Source organism: Caretta caretta, chromosome 3, assembly GCF_965140235.1.
Source record: "Caretta caretta isolate rCarCar2 chromosome 3, rCarCar1.hap1, whole genome shotgun sequence".
NCBI lineage: Eukaryota > Metazoa > Chordata > Testudines > Cheloniidae > Caretta > Caretta caretta.
Window position 1 is genome coordinate 187246721 of NC_134208.1, and position 21329 is coordinate 187268049.

Genomic DNA, 21329 nt, shown 5'->3' on the forward strand with positions numbered 1-21329 from the left:
CCATCAAATGAAATTAATGGGCAGCAGGTTTAAAACAAATAAAAGGAAGTTCTTCTTCACACAGCGTGCAGTGAACGTGTGGAACTCCTTGCCTGAGGAGGTTGTGAAGGCTAGGACTATAACAGGGTTTAAAAGAGAACTAGATAAATTCATGGAAGTTAAGTCCATTAATGGCTATTAGCCAGGATGGGTAAGGAATGGTGTACCTAGCCTCTGTTTGTCAGAGGGTGGAGATGGATGGCAGGAGAGAGATTACTTATGTTCGTATGTACTCCAGGGGTTAGGCTGGCATCGCTACAGTGCTATTTTTTCACATCTCTGAAAGCCATAGCTATGTCATCCTAAATTTTAAGTGTAGACTGGCCTCATGTCAGTCTGCTTTTTGGAAACCTATAAAGGCACCTGAAAAAAAGTTTAAGTGTCTTCCAAATGTAACAGGCACTAAGGGTGAAATACAGAGGCGAAGCGTACCTTAGGTCTTTTCAAAATTAGAAAGGGTTTGCTAGTATAGCTTTTCTGGCAAACCTTCTCCTACTGGAGACACAGCTTATAGCCACAGGCAGAAGAGATTTTTATTGGCATAGCTTATATCAGTTCCCCAAATGAAATAAGTTATACCAGCAAAAGGACTTTTTTGATGGTCTGACAGCCTCTACAGTAGGGCACAGTACAGCTATATCAGTTAGGGGTGTAATTTTTTTCTTCACACTTCTAACCAAGGCTTTGCCGGCATAGCTGTTTAAGTATAAACCAGGCCTTAGAGCCCCTTAAAGTTATGCAACATTAGAGTGGTTGTGTAAGTCATCATCTCTGATGTAACTCATTAAGGAGCCACTTACACTTTCTAACACCTTTCTCCAGCTCCTCTGCATGCAAGTTGTATAACTCTTCCGAGTCTGACCCAGTGAGCCTAAGGGAGACTTACAGTCTGAACAGGTGTAATACATTGAGAAAACTAATAATGTAAGTTTAAACAAAACAAACCTGTACTGTTACACTTGACTGACTCACTTCTGAATTTGGCCTGCTATATTATGACCCCTTTTACTAAGGAGTATATTAGATCCAAATCATGCTGCAAGATCACTGACTTACACAGTACTAATTACCCACCAAGGTTTACAAAATCATTTGATAACCTTCCTGAATTAATTCTGAAAACCCACCACAAAAATGAATACATGTAACTAGTGCATGTTATTTGCACTATAACTGAGCAATACCTAGTATCTACATTTAGCAAAGTTCTGTCCAAAGTGAATAAATAATTCAAAGACAACTTCAATGAACACCCTTTGCAATTGTTAATTTAAATTTACTAGGTTAACTAGAAGTTTGAGGAAGGCAGTTGGTGCCACTTCTATGATTAGCTTTAGAAATTAACTCCTGAATTTGAAATCTTATTCACTTTAATGAAATTCACACTTCAATCAAGTGAATGAGGCTGTCAGAAACTCAGCAGCTGGGTCAACTTACAAAGAAAAAAGTGTTCTCCAGAGCAGTCACAGTAAAAGAAGAAATCATTTATTAGTCTTCCCCACTGTTGGGAAAGACCACTCTGGTCTCTTAAAAAGAAAGGAGTCCAACCCCCTGCTCAAAGCAGGAACAACCCCAACTAAACCATCCCACACAGGGCTTTGTCAACCCAGGCCTTAAAAACCTCTAAGGATGGAGATTCCAACACCTCCCTAGGTAACCCACTGCAGAGCTTCACCAACCTCCTAGTGAACTAGTTTTCCCCAAAATTCAACCTAGACCTCCCCCACTGAAACTTGAGACCACTGCTCCTTGTTCTGTCATCTGCCACCACTGAGAACAGCCTAGCTCCATCCTCTTTGGAATCCCCCTTCAGGTAGTTGAAGGCTGCTATCAAATCCCCCCTCTCCTCTCTTCTGCAGACTAAATAAGCCCAGTTCCCTCAGCCTCTCCTCGTAAGTTGTCATGTGCCCCAGCCCCCTAATCATTTTCATTGCCTTCTGCTAGACTCTCTCCAATTTGTCCACATCCTTTCTGTAGTGGGGGGCCCAAAACTGGACACAATACTCCAGATGTGGCCTCACCAGTGCCAAATAGAGGGAAGTAATCACTTCCCTCAATCTGCTGGCAATGCTCCTACTAATGGAGCCCAATATGCTGTTAGCCTTCTTGGCAACAAGGGCACACTGTTGACTCATATCCAGCTTCGTGTCCACTGTAATCCCCAGGTCCTTTTCTGCAGAACTGCCGCTTAGCCAGTCAGTCCCCAGCCTGTAGCAGTGCATGGGATTCTTCTGTCCTAAGTGCAGGGCTCTGCACTTGTCCTTGTTGAACCTCATCAGATTTCTTTTTGGTGTAATACTCCAATTTGTCTAGGACACTCTGGACCCTAACCCTACCCTCCAGCATATCTACCCTCCAGCATATCTACGCCGAAGCTTAGTGTCATCCACAAACTTGCTGAGGGTGCAATCCATCCCATCATCCAGATCATTAATAAAGATAATGAACAAAACCAGCCCCAGGACCGACCCCTGGGGCACTCCGCTGCCAACTAGAAATTGAGCTGTTGATCACTACCCATTGAGCCTGACAATCTAGCGAGCTTTCTATCCACTTTATAGTCCATTCATCCAACCCATACTTCAACTTGCTTGCAAGAATTCTGTGCGAGACTGTATCAAAAGCTTTGCTAAAATCAAGGAATATCATGTCCACCGCTTTCCCCAGATCCGCAGAGCCAGTTATCTCTCACAGAAGGCTTGGTCAAGGATAACTTGCCCTTGGTGAATCCAGGTTGACTGTTCCTGATCACCTTCTTCTCCTCCAAGTGCTTCAAAATTGATTCCTTGAGGACCTGCTCCATGATTTTTCCAGGGACTGAGACAAGCATGTCTTTACTACTGGGGGTAATACAACAATTTAGATTTTCCCTCCCGTGTGAAGGGACTGTTTTCATTCACATACACCTTTAGCAGCAGCAGCTGCCACTGCTGCCATCCTGATGTGGAATAGGTGGTCTACGGAAAGTAGTTTTTAAAAGATGAACATGTCAGTATGCCTCACTCGCACAAGTAGCCAGGTTTTGAAATGTGTGCAACTACAGCTACCATCTAATTTTACTTAAAGAAAAAAAAAATCAAGTAAACTCAAGACTGCAAAATTTTCATTACTATAGCTGAGAGTAATGGAGAAGTGACAGAACACATCAAGGCCTCAAGCACTCCTCAGGGGCCAGTAAAGAAAGGAGTTAATCAGCACAGGGATCAGAGTTTTCTGTTCAGATGCAATCAGACTTTCACAAATAAGTTGATGAAACCTAAATTGGAAAAACAGCACCCTGAAACAGAGTTTGGAGGTGGGAAGAAGAGAAATAAAACAAAACCAAAAAACAAACAAAAAACCCAATGACCCCAACGTCCTGAGATGGTGTCTCAGAAAATCAAGAGCTTTCATTTTTATCTGTAGCAAGATCCCATATACACAAAAATAAATGAGGGAGAAACCTGTATCTTTAAGAGACACCTGTATCAAACCCAAGTTCTTCTATTAATGTTGTTAGTCGACGGTTTTATTTTTGAGTTTCTTTAGGCTACCAAATCAGTTAACTAAATGTCAAACTTAACTAAGTATGAGAAATTCATACAATCCACAACCTAAAAGCAAGCAATTCACTTTATATATATTCTTGTGTCTCAGTGTTCTGGTGCACCTTCTGGGAATTTCACTCCTCACCCCATCCCTTATGCTTTCCTCTTCTCTGCTCTCTTTCTGGGATTTTTATTGATCCCTCACTTTCATTAGTATATCTTCTGATTCCCTTCACCTTTCCTGGAGGCTAACCATGCCCATAGATTAACCAGTTTCACCCTTTGAGAAAACCCTCTCTGCACAACGGCCTAGAGCAGGAGCAGAATAAAACCAATTAGGTATCTGTCAGTTTTACTCTGGTGCTAGCATAATACAGCAACAGAATTTGGGTTGGAAAATAGAGACTACCCACAATTTTATGTGAAGCATAAATGGCCTTTCACCAAAGCACTGCCTCTGGTACCTCCTGGTGATGCTCCAAGCTATTCTTCTAGTACTTCTGGCTAGTGTCTGATAAATGTTTTTAAGCCCTTTACCCAACGACAGTTTTGCTTTTATTATTAAATACCACCATGGGGCATTGATGTCAAGAAGCACTAATCAAATTAAGTTGGTTGTTGTAAAACTGTGGTTCTCAACCAAGGTATGCACAGGTCTTCCACGGGGTACATCAACACATCTAGATATTTGCCTAGTTTTACAAAAAAGCATAAAAAGCACTAAAGTCAGTGCAAACTAAAATTTCATACAGACAATGACTTGTTTATACTTTCTACATACTATACACTGAAATGTAAGTACAATATTTATATTTCAGTCAATTTCTTTTATAATTATATGGTAAAAATGAGAATGCAAGCAATTTTTCAGAATAGTATGCTGTGACATTTTTGTATTTTCATGTCTGATTTTGTAAACAAGTAGTTTTTAAATGAGGTGTAACTTAGGGGTATGCAAGACAGATCAGACTCCTGAAAAAGGTACAGTAGTTTGGAAAAATTGAGAGCAACTATTTTAGAGCACTTACTTGCTGCCACAAATGAATAGCACTAATGTAGATAACATGCTCAGAAACATTCCTGCTATACTTATTACAAATGGGGGATTAATGATCTGCTGTGAAAATATTTTGTCACACTGAAGTGTTGCTATCCATTAATATAAGAGAAATAAAACTGCATGCTGTCTGATGAAAACAGTTTAAAATGTGTTGTAATTCACTCACAGATTGAGGATCACACTATAGATGTGTGAAAGTTATTATGGTACTTCTAGTCTATTCACCATTTTCCACTGCATCATTTTGCTATTTATAATCAGTTTTTGAAGTATATGATACATTTCAGATGGTTGTAATGTACTTTAAACTCAATTTATATTACATAAAAGCATAAAACTAACATCTGTTTGAAGTGTGGGGAAGCACCAAGGATACTGTGCAAACAGAATGAAAGATATACATGATTACACAACACTGAATTAAAGATGTACAATTAACCTCAAAATCATAATTGGAAGTCTCAATTTACAATCCCGCCCCACCTCCTTCGATTCACTTACCTGCAACATACTGACAATCTCAACTTTGTTGAAGAAAATAAAGGAAGTGAGGGTAGAAAGAAAATTCTCTTCAAAAACTGACGGTGTTGGCAAGATGATGTCCTGAATGTATTGTACCCTGTAAGTCTGATGAATCTTTTGCCTAAGTTCAGAGTCTGTTATAGGTATAACCTCTTTAAATTTTGCTGTTTTGGTCAAGAACTCCCTGTGCCTTTTCGGCTGAGCCAAAGCAGGGTCATACTCGAGGCATCCCACAACATCCATAATACACTCATCAGAAAACATTACCTCAAACAGAGTTGCTTTATTGAGGAACAAAATTCCTCTAATAATTTCATACAAATGATGTAAACCTTCAGTGTTCTCTAGATTTTCGCAAACCTGGAAAAGCTGCAATAGTTTCTTAATGTAGCCTTCATTTTCCAAGGCAAGCGCTAACTTTTCTCTACGGATGGGTGAGGAGAGAACAGAAGTAACTAGGTCAGCAATCTCTTCAAGTTTGTTGAGTTCACAGGTAGGAAGATCAATCAAATGACTAGTTTCAGGCATTTCTTCAAAGCGTTCTTCTTCTGATTCATCAATAAGGTCCTGTGTGACTTCCACTGATGGATCTTTACCTTGAACCTAAAAATGGAGTGTAAACAATTACTGTCTTATCCCAAAATATTCACAGACATACAGAAAACATTCAAGTTGGTAATTTAAATAACTCATGTATAATTATATACAGTAGAACCTCAGGAGTGACAACTTGAGAATGGATGTAACTCCAAAAAACATGCTATGGCTGTTTTTTCAAAAGTTTATAACTGAACATTGACTTAACACAGCTTTGAAACTTCACTGTGCAGAAGAAAAATGCTGCTGCCCCCCTCCCCCCTTTTTTAGGTAGTTTAACAAAGTATGGGCTACATTTGCTTTTTAAAAATTAAATATATATATATATATTTATTTATTGGTATGTCTGCTGCTCCCTGATTGCCTACTTCTGGTTCCAAATGAGGTGTGTCGTTGACTGGTCAGTTCGTAACTTTGAAGTTTCTACTGTAGTGCCAACAGCTTGCTAGGCACTTCACAGCCATGTATGAAAATAAAGTCACTAGCCTTAAATAATGATCATTTAAAAATTCTATACTTATTTCAAAACAAAGTAACTTTTTAAATCTTAAAGCTCTTTGCTTCTTCGTAATTCCACTGAAGTCATATTATAGAAGTAATTAAAATGTCCAAGTACATAGAGATAGTGAAGTTTATACAGTAGGCATATAATGAATACCATAAAAAGAACAATCCTTTTTGTAAGCTGGGCTAGCAGAAGCACTAGGGAAACCCAATTATTAAAAAACAACTGTTTCCTTTCCTATTTTGGACATTGGTCTGAAAGTGACTTGCAAAATAAACACAAATAAAGTCTTAAAAATACAAGTGCAAGCTCAGATAGCATTTGGATTACATAACTAGGAATACACTTGGCGCAGAAATTCCGGGGGTGGCGGGGGGGGAGGGGAGGAGGAGGAAGAAGAAGAGAAGGGAGCTGCAGGATTCCCAGCAGCTGCAGTACTAACCATGCCCTGAAGGAAGGAGGTGGAGTGCAGGAAACTGCATTTTAGCCCAGGACCCAGAATCAGGCTGTTTCTCCCTCTGGATCCTGGGCTCTGGTGGGCAGGGGGTGAGAGTGTCTGGGCTGCGGAGGGGCCTGCGGCTCGGCTCCGGGGAGGGGTTGTGTGTCGGGGGTGTGGGAGTCTGGGCTGGGGGGCAGGCTGCAGCTGGGTCTGGGGGAGGTCTGCAAGTGTCTGGGCTGGGGAGGGAGGGAGCACAGCTGGGCTCAGGGGGATAGGGGATGTGTGCAAGTGTCTGGGCTTGGGGGGCGGTCCCTGCAGCTGGGCTTTGGGGGATAGAGGTGTGGGTGTCTGCCCCTCCTGCTGGGCTCTGTAGGGGAGGAAGCAAAGAAGCAGGAACTAGGTTGTCATAGGGGTTTCCTTAACTCTCTACTTCTTGAGGGAAATTGTGTGTCGATTGTTAGAGACATAGCTGCTGATAGGTGTTTTGAAATAAATTACAAAGTAATTGAAATTGGCATGATTATAGAGTGTTATTTTGACAAAATATGAAGAATATGCAAAGTCTTACATGTTCTCCTACATTTCCTGTTCTCCCCATACACAAAGAGTCTGTTCTGCAGTAGGCCTTCCCCTGCCTAGTAGAGTTCTAGGGGTAGAGAGGCAGCTACAGAGACTAGACCCACCCAGCTACTTATCCCATTAGTTTAAATAACTAACTAAATAAATAATTAAAAAGAGCCTCAGCAGGGGCTGAGCTGAAAAATACTTAGCTAAACAAACTCAGGGTATCCAAGATATACAAATTGAAGTTTTATGGAAGAGCTGTATATCCTAAAAACTCAGTGTTTAAAATGGAAATATGGAAAGTCAACCACAGCAGCACTATGAGATGCTGTGAAGGAAAACTTAATTTGTTCATTCTCCACATAAAAACTTCCATGGGACTGTTTTATACAAAACCTAAATATAATACACCTAAATAACATAGCACAATTCTTCCTGCATTGTTTTACAAACCGTTTTGAAACATGTGTAAAGCAACTAGTAAAGAGACCAACACATTCAGTTGTTGAGAGGAAGTCTTCTAATAAAGGTGGAGCAGAACTGCTCTCAACAAATGTGTCTAAGGATTCTCCGAGGTGGTCTTTGGTAAGGGGCAATCTAAAAGCAATCATTGTACTGGTTTTACTTGATATCAGCATGACAGCCATCCCTATTTCTAGGCAGGCTACACAATATGAGGGGAAAGGAAGGAAGGAAGACCAGGGAAAGCTACTTTTTAAAAAGTGCCACAGAATGCTTAATATTGAGAACGGATAGGAGTTCTGTTTTCAATGGTCTCATTCAAAAGGTCAAAGACTGATATTAAATCAGTGGGTCCAGATTTATTTCCAGTGGAAGGTCACAGTGATTCCAACTTGACTTTTTCTGCCTACGATCCTGGAAACCCAGATGAGCGAATGTTGACCATTCCTCAACTTTTGATAAATCATCCAGTAAGGTATTAGTCAAAAGTCTGACCCTACTTGCCACCAGGGGTCACGTTGCATAGAATGTTTGGGATGGGCAGGAATAGTCACACAGCAATTTTATTTGACTGGTATTTTGAAATAAATTACTAAAGTAATTGAAACTGGAGTGATTATATTGTGTAATTTTGACAATATGCAGAATTTTGTAGAATTTTAAAATATGCACAGAATTTTTAGGTGCAGGATTCTCGTTTCATACCACTAAACATTTATGAGAGTACTTTGTAGTCACTACTAATCTGATCCCACTCATGTAACTAATTTCCTTTGCAACAAAAGCCAAGAATGGTACTCTACTATTTTTGACAGTGCGAAGTCAGTAGTGCACTAACCCTTGTCCTTTCCATGAACAAAGAAAAACCCAACGCACTACCTAGTCAATGAATTGCGATATTAATTTCTGCCCATGTACTTATAGTAATATTTGAGAACCATAATTATACTGAGGATAAGCCTTAAAACACCAAAGAAAATGAGCTCAGAAAACTAAACCCAACCCCATTAAACACAATTTTGCCCAAGCAATGCATCACTGTGGTCAGATTGCAGGGGGAGGAAGAGTTCCCTTTCACTCCATATATGTAGTCAATAGCAGGCACAGAGTAAGCCTTAAGCCTACACAAGCAAAAAACCTTGATAAGCATTATTCTAAATGAGTGTATTAACTTTACATCATTTTATTTCACTTCTACATTGTAACAGGATTTCTATAGATTTTCACTGTAATCTGACTTTGTAGCAAAACACAAGTTACAAAGCCAGAAAGGGCTATTGTGATCATCTCCAGTATGACTTCTCAGGTAACACAGACCATAAGCCCTCCCTAAATTAGTTAACATTTGAACTAGAGCATATTTTGTGGAAAAATATCCCATCTTGATTTAAAACATGCACCTAGGAAGTTGCACATTTTATTGTTTCTGTAGGCTGAGCTAACTGCATAACCTGGCACTCCTAGTTTCCTTCCATTCTCCCTGACAAGATCGCGGTGAGCCACCCTCCTCCCCACTATTTCAGGGACTCACTGCAAGCTCCCAACCCCATCCTTCATTCCAGGGCCTCTGTGTATACCCCATTCACCCCTCCCCCCATGCCATAACTTCTGCACACCTCCCCATTGCTCCTCCCAGGTCTCCCATGCCATGGGCTCTGATGCCTCCTTTTCAAGGCCTCTCATTCTTCCCCTCCAAAGCTGAAGCTCTGTGTGCCCCACCTCCTCCTCTTCTCCTTCTCTCTCTCTCTCTCTCTCTCTCTCTTTCAGGGTGTCAGTGTTTGGAACTCAAGTGGGACATGGACAGAGATAAAATGAGGGGTATTTGTATGCTGGAATATGTTAATTTATACCATCAACTGATTCTTTGATTTATAGAGAATTACAGAAGAGGCTGACATTGTGGTTGTGCTAACTAGATGTCAAGGACTTTGTGTGCCCCATCAATTCCCCCCCAATTTTCATCAAAATAGGGTTCTGCCCATTAGCGCCTAGAATAATCCCTGAAATTTTGGAATTGATCAAATACGGCATTCAAACGTTACTGTGTTACATCAGAGAAATACCATCTAGTTGAGTGTAAATAAAAAGATCCTTTTAATAAAATTCCAATCACAGATCATAACATGGTCTCTTACTAACTTTATCAAATTGATGCAATTGAAAAGGCCAATGTAAATGTCAATCTCAAAACAGGTTTCTGATCTAAAGTTTGCTTCTCTTCTTATATTAGTTTTACAATGGTGCAATTCTGTTATCTTGTTATTACAGTTATAAGTCAGGAAGTGACCAGAATAAGTCCTACAAAATCTAAATGATCTATATATGCTAAAAACCCACTATCAAGGATGATGAGTAAAATACCAAGAAGTGCTTAAATCAAATTTTCAAAAGTAACTTCTGCAATTAGGAGTCTAAGTCTCATTGAAAAAAAATGAGTCTTAGGCTAAGTGTCAATGTCATTTTTGAAAATGCAACTTAGGCCCCTTAGAAGTTTTACTCTACATTTACATTTGAATAACGCTGTAATAGGGTCAGCCACCTTCCCTATGCCCCCTCATGGCCAGAGGTGGCTCTGCACTGCCCAGACTCAAGTTTCCCCCTTGCTTCCTTGATAACTCAAAAAGAGGCTTCCACAAGCCCAACAACAGCCCTTACTGGGGTCTGGTTTTATTAACAAAGTTCCAAAATGAACACAAACAGGCCTTAGCCTGGACACAGCCCTTTCTCCATGATATACTGTCTCTTCCTCTCTTTTCTAAACCTCTGGAGAAGACAGGTCCTGGCCTGTCTTCTCCAGCTTTCTCCCCAGAAGAAAGAACCACCTGGAACTTCTATTTCTCTCCCAAGCCCCTTCAGGGGGACACTTTCTCTCTCTGCAGCTTCACTCACTCTATAGTTCCCCCTTGGTTGTCCGAAAGGATGTTATGCTACCACCTCAGAGGCCTGGTTTAGTGACATGACTTGATCCACCTGGAGAGGCAAATCAGCTGTGTCACAGGTAGACAGAGACCCATCTCCCTTTAGCAACATTCACCATTACATTTAGTTTACAAAACTATGGACTTCCATCATGAAAAATAGACACTTTGCTCAAAATAGTAACAAAGACCTAATAAATTTAGTTTGTTACACACTTTTGAGTTAAGTTACAATGGCATAAATAACTTCTGTTAGTATAGCATTTAAAAATCTGAAAGCTTAGCTGTCTTTTTATATCTAAAGAGCACATACAGAAATGTTTTTAAAAAATAAATTTCATAATTAAGGATTATTATAATATGAGGCTATCCCCCTATAAGCCTGATCCTGAGACAGAAGTTAGACACATGGAATGTAAGTTAATGAGGTAATACACAGAACACACCTCTGGATGAAGATCAGTGGCTAGGTCCTCTGATCTTTGTTATAGAGAACAGTTAAACAAAAGCCAATGAGTATACTGAACTGATCCAAAAATTAACACGGTTGGCTCATTATTTGTTATTGTTTCACTTACTCCAAGAAGAGAACCGAAAAGCAATCTGAAAGTGGACTGAAAGGTTGCTAATTCTTGAAAAGATTACATCACCAAAATATTCTCTTCTTCAGTAATATTTAGGGCCTAATCCAGCAATGTGTTGGACTCCCTCAACCCACAGTCAACAGTCACTACAAGAATTATTTTCTCTTCTTTTTCCAGAAGTGGTAAACAGCATTGTCAAAATGCTGAATTTCCTACATTGATATTAATGTATTCCTGGGGGAATTCTGCACCACTGTGTAAGTGCAGATTTCATGTCCCCCACAGAATAATAGATTCTGCTGGGAAGGTGCTGCAATTACACCTTTCACCCACCAGGGGCTGCTGTGGTACCAGAAGAGAAGGCAGCCGGAGCAGCAAGCTGCGGAGAAGGAAGGGACAGAGGCTGCCTCCCTCATAGCACCGTGCCTGTGGGCCCAGATGAGGCGGCAAGGGACATAGGTGTGGGGGGGGAGGGGGAGGAAGCAGGAGGAAGAGGACAGAGGAGGCTCCTGGGGGGGGCAACAAAGACTGGGATTCAGAAGGGTTAGTGGGGGGACAGACTGGGGTGGGGCCACAGGAGCTAGTGGGGTGACAGCATTGAGCCAGAGGCTGAGTGGGGTGCAGGGACACATGGGGGAGGGAGAAGGGGGTGCAGGGACACATGGGGATGGGAGAAGACATGCCTGACTGAATGGGAGAGGCTAGGGGTCAGGCAGGGTCTGCACTGGGGAGGCACTACAACTCCCTAACAATCCCTCCATTCTTCCCCCGCCTCCCAAAAAATCACCCGTTCCATTCTTCTCCCATCCATACCCAATAATAACCCTCCAGGTTCACTCCCAGGCTCTTTTCCAGCAATTACTTCCCTCTCATTCAACTCCTCCATTATGCCTGACTCCCCCAAGCCTTTGCACTGCTTCTGAGGGGTGCGAGATATACATTTCTGTATTTTAGTTTGAATTATTATTCAGAGTTTTGTATTAATATGCCTATTAAGTAATCTACTTCTCAAAAAACATTCCCTGAATCATTTTTGTTGTCTGTATTGTTACAGACATATTTGCTGACACACATTTTGAAATAAATTACCAAAATAACTGAAACTGGTGTGATTATAGGGTGTTTTGACAAAAAATATGCAGAATTTTAAAATATTGTGCACAGACTTTTTGGATGCAGAATTCCCCCAGGAGTAATTAATGGTTCCTAAATTTAAGGAAAACTCCAGGTTAAACAAACAACAATTTGGTATATAAAAGATATTTTAAACCATACATAATCACAAGGAGAGTAAACCACTGAAGACCAGAGTTAAATGCCAAATATAATAATGGATAATTAAACAAAGATTCCAGCTTGACAATCTGATATGCAAACTAGGACTGTAAGAGTTAGCTTTCCACATTAGAAAGTACCGGAAATCAGAGTTTCAATGCTGGAAGGTAAGTTCTATAGTTTTTGCCCATTTATTTTGTTGAACTTTGAAACAGATTTTAAATGTTTCTGATGGGAAAGTTGATTATTTCAGTCTTAATCTCAAACTTCACCTCTTCTAGGAAGTATAATTAAAATGGCAGCTGAAAAGAGACAACAGCCCCAATCGCTGAAGAGACATACTGAAAAATACAGAATTTATATTTTATTTAATATGTGCTGTCTTTAGAAAAAAAAAAATCTATACTTTCTGTCAAACTGAAGCTGCCTTCTGGGAATTAGTAGGAATTGACAATATGGCTCTAATGGGCCTCTAAGCAACTACAGGCATCAGTGTGAACAGCAAAGAACCAGAATTACTGTATCAGGCAGCTGAATCCTAAATATATAAACATGCTCTTACTTTATACTTTGTTTTAAAAATTATGGCACACAAAACAAGCAGACAGGACACATAAAAATTTGAAAATTAGAATTTTAAAAATTAACTGTACCTGGCAGATTTTTTCCCAAATTTCATCACAGCCAGCTTTTTCTTGAAAACTCAGCGCTAAATCATAATTCTCTGCTTCTGACCAAACAATCAAGGTGTCCTATTTAAAAATAAATATTTGTGATTTTCAAAAAAAAAATTCAGGTGCAATACAAAATAGACTGAATGCCATACAATAAGTAATATATCCAAGGACGCAATTACTACTTGAACTGGTGTTAAAATTGTCAAGACAGAATGACATATCACATCAAGGTGGATGAAATGACCAGTTCTGCTATGAGTATAAGACTCTTTACAGTCTCTCTGATAAATGAAAGGGGTGGTGGGGGAGGGAGGGCAGGGGCACCCAGCCAGCCAGTTAGCTACAAAATCCCTGTTAGTAGCTATTCTTTACTTGCTTTACCTGTAAAGGGTTAAAAAAGCCCATAAGTAAAAGGAGGGGAGGGGCACCTGACCAAAAGAGCCAATGTGAGGGCTAGAATTATTTAAAATTGGGAAAAAACTTTCCCTTTGTCTGTCTGTGGTTGTTCTCTGGAGAGAGGAGAGACAGAGCAGCAATGCTGTAAGAAGCTTTAAACCAGGTATGAAAAATCATACCTAGAACCTACTTACCTGAAACCCCAGATATGTAAGTAGATCAGGGAATGTCTAGGTAGACACGATTGGATTTCTCTCTTATTTCTTTATGGCTTGTGGACTCCTCTGTGCTAACCCCCAAATGCTTTTGTTTTGCTTGTAACCATTAAGCTGGACCTCAAGAAAACCATTCTTGATGCTTAATTATATTTGCTCTTTTTAAATCCAGCAATACCCTAAGTTCCAGATGTATTTTCTTTCCTTTTGTTTTTAATAAAATTTACCTTTTTTAAGAACAGGATTGGGTTTTTTTGTGTCCTAAGAGGTTTGTGCATATGGCAACAACTGACTTCCTTTGTGTTCTTTCTCAGCTCTTCTCCAGGGGTAGTGGGGAGGAGGCGGGGGGCGTGAAAGGGCTTGAGGGTACCCCACAGGGAGGAATTCCCAAGTGTGCCTTCCTGGGTCAAAAGGGGAGGTTTTTTTGCACTTGGGTGGTGGCGGCAGCATCTACCCATCCAAGATCAGAGAAAAGCTGTAATCTTGGGAGTTTAATATCAAACTGGAGTGGGCAGTATTAATTTTTAGAATCCTTGCAGGCCCCCACCTTCTGCACTCAACATGCTAGAGTGGGGAATCAGCCTTGACAGTCTTTTTCATGTCCTACCGCCCAAAACATAATTTGATCAAATCTTATTAAACATTCAGAATAAATTTACATGAAAAAAGACTTAACATTCTTCCTCTCAACAGAAATACCCTGGAATTTAAGGTAGTCGTAAAGATGAATGCACACATTAGAGTAAACAACTTATTTACAATATGGAAATGAAAAAAAACTTTTCCATATTTATGAAAATACACAAATATGAGATTAAATGTTCTCTGAAATGAAAATATGAATGTAACACAATTTGGGAAATAATTCCACACATGTTCCAAATGTATAACTTTAAACACAGATCAACTTTAACTCAAAGAAACAAGGTGGATAAAAATGATTTTTTTAAAAAAGAGGATTTTAATGTTATTAAAATTTTTAAAAATAAACCTATTTAAAATTAAAATTGCAATTATAGCAACCTTTGTTATGGTTTAAACTCACTCTTTAATTTTAATTAATTTAATTTTAATTAAAAAATAAAAGCAGTATATATTTACTACTAAAGTTTTAAAGACAATTAAATCACTGAACTAGCAGAAGCCCTCTCTAAGCTCCTGTAACCAGAGTCTACCAAAGTGCTAAACCAGCTTTCGACAACAACAGCCCTTCTTCCGCAGGTTCAAAGAGAATATTTTCTTCATTTCAGTTTATTTAATTAGTTCAGTTCAATTAGTTCATTCAAAAGTTGAAGACTAATAAGTTGAGAAACCTGGAAAGCTGGTTTTCCTTTCTGAATAAAAAACTAGGTGAGAGAATGAGACCTACTAGTTCTAAAATCTTAAAGCACATGGTGGCAAGAAACAATCAGTTCAATTCATTAACTGCATATAAGACGTATCGTGCTAAAACATGTTTTTCATTTAAAAATTATTAATAATCTTTTTTTAAACGTATCCAGCACATTTAAGGTATTTTCATTTAGCTAATTTTAAATAACTTTAACATCCCCCTTTTTTGCATTTTAATTTCATTAAAATTCCCATTCAAATGGTGCTTGACACAAAGCACAAGTAAAAAAATTAATCTAGTAAATTAGAAATGCATTATTCACCGTTTTCTAACAAAAGTATTAAGAATCTGAATCCATGACATGAATTGTGTAACGACTTAAATAAATGTGTACAAATATAGTGTTTCTTCCTGGTTTGCAGAAAACCAAACTTTCTTTAGGAAAATAACTAAAAAGTACAAATGCAAAATACAATTAAAACAAATTATTTAAATGATTAAAATTGCTTTGATTTAAATCATTCCACCTGTGAAGAGGCAAATCTTTTAGAACTACAAGTTTATATACTGTACAATATATTTTTTAACAAGTTATTCATTAAGTTACTCTACGATGATACTGGAGTTATGTATTTTTAGTCAGGACTTGTCTATACAAACACAAGTTCATGGCAGTCTGCGGTGTAAATCTACCTCACACTACCTAGCTGTGCCACGCCCTAAGTGCCCATGTGGACGCTGCTACTGTACTCTACAAGTTCCCTAGTTGATTTTTTTCCTCTGTAATAACCCATCCTGCCCACTCGTGTTAGCAAACAGTGAACCCAAAGGAGTAGAGGGATCCTTTTAATTTACTGGACAGATTCAAGGAAAAATAATCCTTGCAAAAGTTTCTTGTTACGATGAAGACAAACCTTTGCAGAGGGCTAAGTCCAGCCATAGCTAGGATCAAGCTCAGCTCCACTGACATCCATTTACAAAAATGCTAGCTACTTTATAAGGAGGCGATGCCTAGTTTTTCTTGGTTTTGGGGGGATGCTGTGGTGATAATATATATTTAATGATGTGGAGATATATATTAAGAAATTGCAACTTTGAAGACCGTGAAAAAGAAACAGGCCTTCTAACGGTAGACAAACAGAGAAACTTATGCAAAGAAGTTAAGTAGTTTTGCAGTAGAACTACATACTAAAATTTAGGGAACTGAATAGATCAGGAGTTGGTAATACCACCTAAAGTCTCATCTCTGAATTAATAGTGACCAAAACTCAACATGGGGAAAATCCATACCAGGAACAGGAAACTGAGGCATCTTATAGCATTTCTCCCTAATAATTACTTGGGCCAAACCAACATAATGTCTCTCGCAGTAAAACAGGTTGATTGTTTGGCTCACAAATAGATGTCCCAGCAGAGGCGGAGTACCAGCCACAAGTCATAGACCAAACCAGCTCAGCCCTGGCCTCCATCAGAGGGCAGCACGGAACCCTGTGAAGCCATGGCAGCTCCCCCTCCTCTGGCCATCAAGCACTTTCCGAAACCCTATTTGTGAGGTGTTCCAGTATAAAGTGGAGCCATCACAAGACACTGCTGAGTGGGTCAACATTATCTTTGGTACACTACTCTCACTGGGCTGAAGTAGATGTCTGCCTACAGTGTGTTTGACTTCACTAGACTTTATTGCCTTGAGTTAGGGCTTCTCTTTTTGGGAAAGTTTACCAGTTAATTCAGACCAATACAGTTAAACCAATATAGTTATAGTGGTATAACTCACTGTATGGACACTTATTCTGAAAGCTTTTTCCTGTTTGGTTTAAACCACTTCCAAAGTAACGTTAGCTAAACCCAAAAAGCCACTATTGCTCCAGAAAATCCACACACGGAATCATACTAGTATAACTATGTAAGGGCTTGTCTACACTAGCAAGTCTCTGCACGTAAAGCAGCTTTTTGTGCTCAAACTAAAGACGTGTACACGCTGCCAAGCCACTTTGCGTGCAGAAACTCCTCAGTTGCAGTGCTGAGGAAAAAAACCAAACCAAAACATAAAAACCACCTCAAAGAGAGTTGTAAGGCTATTAGCGCAGAGGCTCCAGCGCTCTATTGCCAGTGTAGACACTTGATTGCTTTCTGTGCTGTAATTGGCCTCCTGAGCTGTCCCACAATGCCTCAAGTAACCGCTCTGCTCATTGTTTTGAACTTGGCTGCCCTGGAGACATGCTCCCCTCCCCTTTCAAAGCACTGTTTCTGACAGCCCTTGTCTGCTGATCTGCTCTGGGACACAAAGCACACCATTACTGTGGAATGCTCGTGCTGTTGAACACAGAGGAGCATCTTGCGTGTACGTACGCCTGCCCCGCCCCAGAACCGGTTGCTTCCTTCTGCTGTCTGAACTTACAAGACAGCATACTGACAAACACTCTGTCCCTCTCCCTGTTCATTCATTCATAGACACACACACTCTTCCCCCTCCCACACTTCAGTTGAAAAGCAGCTGGCAATGTAGTAGGATGCCCATGGAACAATAGGATTGGGAAACCTGCATCATGTGACACTGTGCCCGCCCCATGAGGTATTGCAAACCCTTCCCAAAGCACCCTGCAGCCAGTTGCACAGTGGAATAGCTACCACAATGCACTGTTTTCTTTGCCGTTTCAAGACCTGCTAATGTGGATGCGCTCCAGCGTCACAAGGAGCGCAGTGTGGACACACAACAGCAGTTTAGTTCCCGCATTTTAATAAAAGTGTATAACTTGTGGTGCAGAAACTTGCCAGTGCAGACATACCCTAAGTTTAAATTTATACCTTTCCTTAGCTTATACCAGTATAATTTTACTGTGTAGACAAGACAGACATTGCCAGTTAACTTGAGGTACTTCAAACATTTGTAAAGGCTAGGCTGGACACCCCAAACACATTTGAGTGAGGCGCTAAGTGTTTTTTCTTCTTCCTATGGATCACTGAATTGTCCGGGGAGTTTACAAAAATAACTTAGCAATTAACCCATGGTTTAAAAAAACAGGCGGGGGGCTACCTAGTTTTGACATACCCAGGGCATCTCTGGAGAGTCTTCCATGGGAATGAAAAAGGAGAAAAGGAAAGAATGCCATAGAGCTGTCACTGCTCCTCCCTGCCTTCTTATCTCAGAAGCACCTGATCTAGCTCTCTTCTGTGCATAGAATAGAAAAATGATCAAGCCCATCACCATTTAACAGGTGTTCATTATGTTGAAGGCCACCTATTTAGTCCCTCATAACATAAAGAGAGCACACAACTACCATACTTAGGCCATGTTTACACAGTGACTGCTACAGTGGCATAGCTGTGGTGCTGGTCCTATGTAGAATGTTTTTTTCTGTTGCTGTACATAATCCACCTCCCTGAGAGGAAGTCACTAGGTTCACAGAAGAATTCTTCCTATCTGTGTCTATACCAGAGGTTAGGTCAGCATGGCTATGGTTTTCAAGGGTATGAATTTTTCTCACCCCTGAGAGCCAGCTATGTCAACCTAACTTTTAATTAAGGCCTTAGCATCATTGCCAAAGACTGAAGAGGCACAGAAACTTAATTACTTTCTCATTTTAAGAGAGGGCTTCTCTTCAATGCAAAGTTAATTCCTGCTGAAGCTTGAATGTTGCCCCTAATTTGACGCTGATCCACACACAAAAAATCCTTCACTCAAGTACAGTGCTGCTTGAGTTGGCGGGCACAACAGGGAGTGTAGGCTAAAACCCAAATGAACACAAATCGTCAGTTGCTAACATGACCACTTTGAAGTGTGGATACAGGCTAGCACGACTCAAACGCAGCTAGTCTTCCAATACTTTCCACAGCTATCTCCCCTCCACCTCTGTGCACTCCTCTTAGGGGGAAAAAAAAAAAAAAAACCACACTGCTGCTTTCTCATGGGAACAAGTCAGTACAAAAATGTCCACCACTGCATCTCATACCCTACATCAGCCTCCTTCTTCCAAAAGGAGAGTCCCATGCCCAACCTCTGGCATAAACTAATTTTAATTTAGTGTTGCCAGACTAACACCACTTCTGCGCACATGCCCAGAAAGAACAGACAAGTTCTTCTACAATACACTGAAAAAGAATTTATAGAGTGACTCAGCATACTGAAGCACTAAGAACCATAGGATGTGCCCCCAGAAGCCTAAGTGCCATACACGAATACCGTGCCACTACAAACACGACAACTCAAGTGTTATTTCACAATGTGGTCGCTCTCACTAGAGCTAACTTGAGAGGAGTAACTTGAGTGAAGATTAATCAACTTAACTCTATATGGAAGACATACCCCAAATCATGGTTAAACACACTCCTGCAGCAGTGTGGAGTACTCTACATTGCTGATGCCTATGCTGTTTCAGATTCTGTAGTCAATCTGCACTTTTCACATGACAAATTTTTTTTCCATAAAGAGAAAATATCCCTAAATATATTAGATGCAATAGTTCCTCTAAAAATTAACCTGGAAGCATTTTTTAAATTTTATTTTAAAAATCAAGTTTACATGTGTTTTTTTCAGCAAAATGAGCATTGGGCCTTTTCAACTCAAGTCTACAATTTGTTTTTGCTTACTGTAATTTGAAGATAATTTTTTCTGCAGCATGTGTCAATACAAACTTAGGTACATCCACACCACAAATGCAGGTGTAACTATAGTGTGGGTAGAGATATCACTGCTAAGTTGAATCTAGCTAGTTCAGGTAATAATTACAATGAAGACATGGACCCTGGCATGGGGTTGCAACTTGAGTACTTACTCAGGGTCCATGTCAGGCTTGTGCTAGAGTGGCTAGCTGCACTGAAGCTCATGCTGCCACACATTCACTACTATTGTTACCCAAGCTAGCATAGATATGCCTACCCGTGCTACAGTTATACCTTAATCTGCAGTACATACATACCCTTAGAAGAAGAGACAGAAGGTTAAATATTTTATTTGTGTATTTAACAGATTAAGAGTTTGCAAATATTTTCACTGTACAAGAAGTAAACAATTGCGTATCAGCATATGACAGCAGTTCTCAAACTGTGGGTTGGGACCCCAAAGCGGGCTGGTGTGTAGACTTGCCCAAGCCCTGCCGCCTGAAGTCCCCAGGGCTGAAGTCCTATTGATTTTATATGGAAGGTTCTCAGACGCCAGAATCATAGGTGACAATATGAAATCTTAAAGAGAGAATTCAGAACAAACCAACACACCTGTTCAGCAATACAATCTGCATTCGGTATTGCATTCAGTATTAATTCTCTGTGCACGATCTCTACTGAACACAGAGTCCACTCCAAGGCTATCTTGATTTTCAAAAAGCAGCATAAAAATGGACTCAACTATCATAGAATCATAGAATATCAGGATTTGAAGGGACCTCAGGAGGTCATCTAGTCCAACCCCCTGCTCAAAGCAGGACCAATCCCCAATTTTTGCCCCAAATCCCTAAATGGCCCCCTCAAGGATTGGGTTTAGCAGGCCAATGCTCAAACTACTGAGCTATCCCTCCCCCCATCTTAGAAACCATCCCTCTTCTCTGCAATCATGACCTCCCCACGACAGCTATACTCCACTGAAGCAATTAAACCACCATTCAGTAGGTAGAAACTTGTGACCATGGGAGATGAAGAACTTTCATGGGAACTTGAGCCAAGACTATGGAGCTCACTGCCAGATCAAATAATGTTGATCAATGATCTTGCTACATTCAGAACTAATGCAAACCTGTTTACTCAAGTTCTCTTGCAACAGTACCCGACAGTCTGATATTTTGTATTAATTAGAAAACCTCAGCTTGCCTCTTTGTGGCAAGGGTCGAAAAGTATTACTGTTTTTTACTGGTGGGAAGTGCTCAGAAACTATGGTAATGGATACTAATATGAGAACCTGGATAAAAAAGAGGTAGAGAATCTACTGTGGAGAAAAAGGGGGCGGATGGAAAAAGAAAAGCAGCAAAAAACCAATGAGGACAACATTTTCTATAACAGATAGGAAAAGACAAACGAAAAAAGGGAAGTAATAGAAGGAGAAAAACAGGTAATAAAGGCAAGAGAAACATAGTACATGACTTTAATGGATCACTAGAAGGTTGACAATATTTTAAATTCAGCACCAAACTGTTTTATTCTTTTGATTTACAGAAGGCATGCCTTCAAAAGATGGTGGTGTGCAAGTGTATTTAACCCTGGCTGGTCAGCTTAGTTAGGTCAGGCTAG

At 40.0% G+C, this 21329-nt stretch overlaps 2 protein-coding genes across 3 annotated transcripts in view; both read right to left on the reverse strand.

Moving 5' to 3' along the window:
* The window catches only part of PPP4R3B (protein phosphatase 4 regulatory subunit 3B), a 66282-nt gene that overhangs the window by 42745 nt on the left and 2208 nt on the right, over positions 1–21329 (reverse strand). For both annotated transcript variants that reach the window (XM_048842835.2, XM_048842834.2), the window contains exons 3-4: positions 13146–13244; positions 5128–5751 (exon numbers count right to left, since the gene is read on the reverse strand). In XM_048842835.2, the coding sequence (XP_048698792.1) occupies positions 5128–5751; positions 13146–13244 (723 nt within the window). The remainder of the gene's footprint in view (positions 1–5127; positions 5752–13145; positions 13245–21329) is intronic.
* PNPT1 (polyribonucleotide nucleotidyltransferase 1) overlaps positions 13186–21329 on the reverse strand; it is a 76902-nt gene continuing 68758 nt past the window's right edge. The window contains exon 30 of the transcript XR_007355630.2: positions 13186–13244. The gene's annotated coding sequence lies outside the window, so the exon portion shown is untranslated. The remainder of the gene's footprint in view (positions 13245–21329) is intronic.